The sequence below is a fragment of the Psammomys obesus genome, unplaced genomic scaffold (genome assembly GCF_907164565.1).
Source record: "Psammomys obesus unplaced genomic scaffold, mPsaObe1.curated_primary_1811, whole genome shotgun sequence".
NCBI classification, from domain to species: domain Eukaryota; kingdom Metazoa; phylum Chordata; class Mammalia; order Rodentia; family Muridae; genus Psammomys; species Psammomys obesus.
In genome coordinates, this window is record NW_026596039.1 from 2948595 (window position 1) to 2956764 (window position 8170).

An 8170-nucleotide genomic window follows, 5' to 3' on the forward strand; every position below is an offset into this window, starting at 1 on the left:
CCAAGTGGGTTCCCCAGTAAGGGGTACAGGGACTGTCTCTGACATGAACTCAGTGGCCAGCTCTTTGATCACTTCCCCCGTGTGTGTGTGTGTGTGTGTGTGTGTGTGCAGCTTTGCTAGGCCATAGAGGAAGATGATGCAGCCAGCCTTGATGAGACCTGATAAGCTAGGGTCAGAAGGAAGGGGAGGAGGTCCTCCCCTATCCGGGGACTAGTGAAAGGGCATAGGAGGAGAAGAGGGAGGGTAGGTGGGACAGAGAAGAGGGAAGGGGCTACAGCGGGGATATAAAGTTAATAAATTGTAATAAATAAATATATAAATAAAATTAGATAAAAACTAAAACAGGGGTTGAAACTTGTAGGAAGGTGACCATGGAGGGAGTAGAGAGAGTCCTCTCCTAACTGCAGGCAACTAGAGGGTGAGTGGTCAAGGAAATGATAGATTGTGAGCCCAGAAAGATCTCGAGAGCTTAAAACAGCCTCAGAGTTAGCTCTCTGACTGGCCAGCTAAGTGGGGGAGGTGTCACCAAACGGAGAGCTGTATGGAGAGAAGCTTTACCTCCAAAGAGATGCACAGAGAAAGAACAGACATCTGTATGGCGAGTGCAGGCTTGTTTAAACTAAATGAGTATTTCCAAAATCTCACCCAGAAGACATCAGCGGTTTGTTGGAGCCAACCAAGTCCAAGTTCAATATGAGACACAGTTCAGATCATCAGCTGTGCGTACGCACACAGGTCAGCAGCTAGAAATGACCTCTTCACCAGATGAAACAAATTAGATCTTATTCAGAGGGCTATGAAAGAGGCAGAGCTGTGATAGGGCCTCCGTGAAACCACAAGAGTTGTTTTGCTTTCTGTTGCTTAATATAGCCTGCACTTAGGCAATCAAACATCTGGGGAAAGGGACTTCAATCTCAGAACGGACTTGATGCTTTTCTAAGTCCACTAACAACAAAATGTACTCCCAGTACAATAGATACACTGTGTAACTGTATTGTGTATGCAGCCATTTAAGAGTATTTCCCAAGGAATAGAGCACTCATTACTTTGTGGAAACTGAGTGGAGTAAAGAGGCCTTTGGATGGAATGATTAACTGCTTATTGAAACAGTAAGATGACCATGTGCACCGATGTGTTATATAACTGCAACCTCTTTGTCCCTTTCAGGACTCCCATGTAAAAAGAAGTCATCACGACCCGCATCTATGTAACGTTAATTAAAAAGAAAATGCAACCATTAGGTGGCTCACTGGAGGCCAATGAAAATACTCAAACTTGGCAAAGCATGCTTTTTTTTCTTGTTCAGATTTGATTTGTTTATGATCTCTTTGGGAAGAAAGATCATATCATGAGGATGCGGTTTTTCGTTTTTATTTCGCTTCCCCGATACAATCGGCAAGGCTGACAGCACGAGCTGCTGCATGTTACCAAATGATAGTCATGCTCCCTGTTTCTCATAAAACCCCATCAGGACGCTAAGGACAAGACTTAAATTTACAACAGTAATATACAGTATCACCTGTAATGTCAGATTTTTAAGTATGGATTTGTAAAGAATGACTTCTATTCGAAATGTAGCACGTTTTCTTTGGAATCTGAGCCATTTGAGGACTGATCAGGCTCTCATTGGCTCTGTGAAATTTTTATTTTTCATCTGCAGTGCTCCCCCGCCTTAGAAAACTGACAACAAACAACAAACAAAAACCCTCCCTTATGCATCCAGGTAAGGAAAATGTTTTCTTCCACACGGTTTATCAAGTTTAAGGGGAAGCATGGGTAAAAAGACTGTTCCGATACTTGGCCCCAACCATGTTCTCCCTTATTGTGGCCCCCCGAGATTGTTACCTGAATTTTTAATTTTTAATTTTAATTTTAATTTTTACATTCACTTATTTGTGTGCACATCAGTTCTCACCTTCTGCCATGTGGGTCGCCGGGATATAAGTCATATGGTCAGGCTTGGTGGCGAGCACCTCTGCTTGCTGAGCCATCGTGCTGGCCCAGAAATTGCTGTTTTTTAACCTGACAGGAGTGTTTCTGAAGCACAGTGGCTCTTTTCATGCTGTCATGTTAGGAAAGGTCATGATAGCCTCTTTTTGCTATCATCTAAAAACTCTTATTAATACTGACCAACCATGGCGTTCTTTTCAACATTTGTCCAGCTCCCTGGGGGGAAGGAGGACTAACTAGATGGTCTTTCTGTCATCACCTGACTTACATTTCCCCAGTTTTCTCTCTTTATTCCAACAACAACAAAAGAGAAGAACCCCAGGAGAGATTCCTTTTCTGGGAAGCTGCTTGACTCTAGCCATGTTGTCACCTCTGTAGCTGACGATTCAGATCACAGCAGCCCTCCTCATAGGGTGCTTTGTCAATAAAGGCCAAAGGCTCATCATTTTACAAAACTTGAATTGTCTCAAGTGTTAAATCCTCTATTCACATAGACATAAGTGCCTAGAGATGGCATTTCAGTCCTCAGAAAGGAAGACATTTGCGGACTTGATATGATTTCTCTCGCCTTCCAAGTAGCCTACTCGAGATCTGCTGCTGGCTGGAGATTTATTACCCTACAATTGAGGCATCAGGTGTCACTCTTTAGGTGGTGAGACCTGAGTTCCCTGAAGTTAATATACAAAGCCATTCTCAGCCTATTTAATCTCCATCAGCTAGGAAATCCGAGATTTCATTCTGTTCTCACTGGGATTCTTTTGTTACGCTCGCTGGCAATTGGTGTACCCTCCATGCACTCAAACTAACGGCTTAATGGTAGTAGGTTTTCATGTCACATGTGGAGTGTCAGCGCTGGGAAATCTCCACGCCTAAAGCTGAGATGAGAGTGTTGCAGGGAGACTCATCCTTAGTCACCAGCGTCCACCCACACTGTGCCGTCACTCTAGCCCCAAAGAAGGCACTGGCTGGCTGCTTCTGACCTGGGGCTTGCCTGCTCATGTGTCATAAGCAGAAAGCAGAAGGCACATCCTTACCCCATCTCCTCCAATATCAAGGCCACTGTTGCCCTTAGCTGCCCTGACTGGGCCCTGGGGTCCTGACAGTTCTTCCCTGGGCTCTAAGATTACCTCTGGCCCAGGGAACTTTCTGTTGTGTTCCGTTTATCTTCTGTGTGCATTCAGGATAAAAGGTGAGCTTAGGTTCTAAAATTTCTCTAATAGTATTTTATGTATATGTGAGTTTTGTCTGCGTGTATGTCTGTGCACCAAGTATGTGTGTGTGTGCTGTCTGTGGAGGCCAGAAGAGGATTTTGGATCCCTGGGACTGGAATTACAAATGATTGTGAGCCATCATGTGGGTTCTGGGAATTGAACCCAGGTCCTCTGGAAGAGCAGCCAGGAAGGGTTCTTAACCACTGAGCCATCTCTCCAGCACCTATCTAATATTATTAAGAAACATCCATTGAAAATTATTAAGGAAGTCCCTCACTGTCAGCAAAGAAAGACTCAGGCTGGGTAAACAGAAGCAATGCAGATCCACTGCTGGTGTTGACCAGAGCAAAGGCAAGGCTCTTTGGAAAGATGGGAAAAGGGTTTGATGGTGACTAGTGATGGCTCCTGATGGTGACTAGTGATGGAAGCCATGTGCTGTTTCCTGCTGCCATCGCTGCTGGTCTTGTTCTGGGTCTGGGAAGATTTTATTTAACCCTTAGGGCACCTGGAAGGTCTTCTGGCCAGGGCCATATTGCATTACCTCTAGGGAACCAATGTCTTCAGTTTGGGCACAACAATGAAATGGGACCTCAGAAACCTGTGAGGACCCACAGGTGAGCACAGGACGCTATAGGCCAATACGGTCTGAGGAAAGGTCCATATGTAAGGCCTAAGCAGAAAGTAAAGATCCTAAGAAGGCATGGGGATCTGACATAAAAATCATGGTGACCCAAAGCTCTCTATCAGGTGGACTAGTTAATCCTGTCCTCCATGCCCCACTGCCAGGAGACGCATCAGTCCCCAGCTTTTCAGCTTTTTGTTGTGGTCTCCTGATGTCAGCTTTCAGGAAGCTCTGGGTGAGTGACTGTTGATTTGTTCACTTATTTCCTATTGGCAGCCTGGAGACCCAGTGAAGACAAGAGAGGGTTCAGGATGTCTGTCTTTTCTAACTTCTCTGATGCCTGGAGGAACTTTAATGTTCTTAACTTTACAGTTGCTTCATGTATGAATTTAACTGGTGATGTTAACAGGCTCCTTAGGCTCGGCAATTTCAAAAGGCTCACCACCCCACCCAACTCCCTTGAGGCAAGGTCTCACTGTGTAGCACTGACTGGACTGGAACTTGCTATGTAGACCAGCTTGACCTCAGACTAACAGATATGCCTGCCTCTGAATGCCGGAATGCTGGAATTAAAGGTATATCTCCATGCTCATCCTTTCTTAAACAGGGATGGAACCTGTTCCAAGAACGACTCCATATAATTCCATGCACTGACTCAGGAAAAGATCAGCTGCTAATGACTTTTCTATTTCTTCTAGAAATTGTGGGATAATTACCCATCCCCCGACTACACTCATGAGTGCTAATGGACAAGAAAGATGCCATCATACTAAGATACCAGTTGGTTAGTTTGCACATTCTCTCTGAGAGGGATCCCATCTAGCTTCAGGAACAGTTTTACCTGGGTTGCCTGGGTAGCCATTAGCTCTCAATGAAAACATTATTTTCCCTCTGCACCCCCCATCCCTTCCTTCTGTGAGAGGTCTTGTCTCTGGAGTGTAAAATGATGGTGTTCTGGAAAGGGGACCTTTCAAAAGCAGTTAGAGTTGCTGGCGGAGCAAGCATGGAACTATGGCTCTCCTGGGCAGAAGGCAGTCTTCAGCACAGGTAGGTAAGTATTCTAGGCATCATATAACCCTTAAATAACAAGAACTCGGTGACAAACATTACTTATATCCAGCAGTATTACTTGAAGCACACTTAGCACACAATCTAGCAGGTGACCTTAAGCTGTTTTGCTCTCTGATGCCATTTGTCTTCAAGCTCCATGGATGCGTTTTCAACTTCTTTATTATTTTGGACAGTCGTCATCGTGCCAGTATGGTTGATGGTGTAGGAAATCTAAGAGGGCAAAACACATAGGACAGTAAATGGCATGTGCTGCATCCTAAGTGGGTTCATTTCAGTCCTGCAGTCATGGGGCTCCTGTCTATGTACTCTAGAGAGAGGGCCTGCGAAGACAGGCTTTATGTTTGGCTTAGTGCAGGGCACATTGTTATAGTTCTCAGGCTCTTACGTCAGTCAACCTTTCATCACTGTGATATTCCAAGTACTCCTTGTTTCAATGTCCCAAACCTTGTCAGTGAACTCAACTATAGGGCAGTTATTAGAGAAGAATACTGCAACAACCCATCAACAGAAACATGATACCATTCCCTTCATTTACAATGGAGACTATGTCCCAATAAACCCATCACAAATTTAAGAATGCACTTAATACACTATGCTGACTGGTTTTTGTCAAATTGACACGACCTAGAGTCTTTCGGAAAGAGGGAACCCCAACTGAGAAAATGCCCCCTCCAGATTGGCCTGTGGGTCATTTTCTTGATTGGTGATTGATGTGGGAGGAGCCAGCTCACTGGGGGCAGTGTCACTACTGTGGTGATGGTGTTGGGTTGTAAAAGAAAGCAAGCTGAGCAAGCCAGTAAGCAGGATTATGCTGTGGCCTCTGCTTCAGTGCCTGTCTCTAGGTTCCTACCTTGAATTCCTGTCCCGACTTTCCCTCAGGGATGGAATGTGACCCGAGAGCTGTAAGATGAACTAAACTCTTCTCTCCCCAAGTTGGTCATGCTGTTTTATCACAGCAACAAAAACCCTAATGAAGACATATTCCCAGCCAACTGAGCACCACAGCTTAGCCTAGCCTGTTCTAACTGTGCCCACACAGTTGAGCAAGATCATCTGACACGGCCCATCTGAAGCGGCAGGCGCAGTGGTGCATAGCTGTCATTCCCTGGTTGGAAACCTAAGGCAGAGGGATGGCCAGATGGTGGGAAGGGGTGGGGGCTCTCGAGGTGGGGTCCAACTTAGAGAACACAAGCCACTGGAGGGTGCCTTTGAAGGCCATACTGGGTCTGCTTCCCTATTAACCAATGTAAACAGCATTTTCCTCCATCTGCTGCAACCATGATGTTCCAGCTCACCAATAGCCCAGGACCAATGGAACCAAATTAACTACAGAATGAACCTTTGAAACCATAAGACAAAACAGATCTTTCCTTTTCAATCTGTTTTCTTAAGTATTTTGATCACAGCTATGCAAGAATAACAGCCCTCCACTGACCACTGGTTTTATATATATATATATATATATATAAAAACTGGCCATCTTCTATAATCAGGCAAGTCTCCAAGCAGTGAGAACTGGGACACCCACCCAGCCATAAAACCTTCAACCTACAACCCGTCCTGCCTGCAGGAAGTGCTGGGGTGAGGGTGGTGCAGAACTTGTAGGAGTAGCCAACCAAAGACTGGTGTGACTTGAGGCCCACACCAAGAGAGGAAGCCCACCCCGGATACTGCGGAGATGGCCAAGAACCAGAAGCTGGCCAGCCCAGGGACTCGGGATAGAAGTAGATATGACTGGAAATAAGAAGGCACTGAACTGGTTCCTAATGCATTCTGCTGTACTCACAGATTGGCACCTAGCCCAATTGTCATCAGAGGGACATCGTACAGCCACTGATAGGAGCAGATGCAGAGACCCACAGCCAAACACTAGGTGATGCCAGGGGAGCTTGGAAGAAGAGATGGAGGAAGGATTCTCGGAGCCAGAGGTTGAAGATACCAGGAGAATAATGGCTCACAGAATCAACTAAGCAAGGCTTGTACACAGGAGCTCGAAGACGGAAGTGGTAACCATGGGTTTCACCTAGGTCCTCTGCATATACATTATGTTTGTGTAACTTGGGGTTTTTCTGGGACTCCTAGTAGTCAGTGGGAGTGGGAGGTCTCTGACTCTTTTGCCTGTGTGTGGAACCTTTTACTTCCTACTGGGTTGCCTCATCTGATTTTGTAACAGGGTTTGTGCCTAGTCTTATTTTTATGCCACGTTCAATTGATAAGATAATCCTGGATGGCCTTTTTACAAAAAAATATTTTAAAGGGAAACAGAAGAGGAGTGGATCTGGGGATGGGGGTGGGGAGAGGTAGGAGTGGGAGAAGTGGAGGGAGGGGAAACTGTGGTCGGGATGTAATGTATATAATTTTACAAAGATTTAAAGAAAAGAAAAGAAAAGAAAAATCCCATGTGTCTAAGCTCTACAGAACCTGTTAGGGAATCTGGCAGAAAGCAGACCTAAAGCTCTCCATCTCAGTGTAGGCAGAGAACCTGGAAAGAAGACATTTCAAGCTCCAGGACATCTGCACCGACTCTAACAGACATTCATCTAGTCGGCCTGCATCTCCTGGCAGTTGGTGTCCTCTGGTCGGTAGGAGGCTACGTCTAGAGGGCTTCCATGGATTAAGAAGAAGAAAAAGGAATTCCTTCATGGATGGGCAGAGCATCCATCGCCGAGTAGCCTTAATGTCAGAAATCTCTTACAGACGCTTTTTTTTTTTCTCATTTGTCTTTCTCCTCTGCTTTTTGGAGTAATAGATTAGAGGATCCTCTCTGCTTTTCAGACAGCAGATCTTGTACCAACCGACTCACAAGTCTCTCCTATACATTTTTCTTAAAGGTTTCTGTCTCAAGATTCCTCACTCATTCCCACTGTGACCTGGAGCTCCGGCTAGGCTCTGGTGGCTACTGTCTGCTTCTCCACCTACAAATGCCAAGTCTCTTCCCTTCTGAATAGATGCAATTCAGTTTCTAGATGTAGTTTAGGGCTTTGCACTTATCTTGTTAGATTCCATGTGGTGGCCTGTGGAGTGTGGGGTGGCTGCGTGCAAGAGTGTAGGATCTGATAGGCTTGAGTTCAAGTTCTCCCTCTGCTGCTTATGTTTACCAGTGGAGTCTAGTGTTCATTCATCATCAATATTTGTTGATTATTATGTGCTAAGTAAATATTTGGCAATCTCAGCCCTTTCAGTATGACATCTGTGGCTCTAGAGAGATAATATTGTGTTTCCTTGTCTTTGAGTGTCCCTGGTGAGTCCATGAAATAACTAGCACAATTACACACACACACACACACACACACACACACACACACACACACACACA

General features: G+C 45.3%; 1 protein-coding gene across 2 annotated transcripts in view; it reads right to left on the reverse strand.

Annotated features, from left to right (window-relative positions):
- The window catches only part of Jhy (junctional cadherin complex regulator), a 60311-nt gene that overhangs the window by 18827 nt on the left and 33314 nt on the right, over nucleotides 1–8170 (reverse strand). For both annotated transcript variants that reach the window (XM_055622145.1, XM_055622146.1), the window contains exon 4: nucleotides 4948–5064. In XM_055622145.1, the coding sequence (XP_055478120.1) occupies nucleotides 4948–5064 (117 nt within the window). The remainder of the gene's footprint in view (nucleotides 1–4947; nucleotides 5065–8170) is intronic.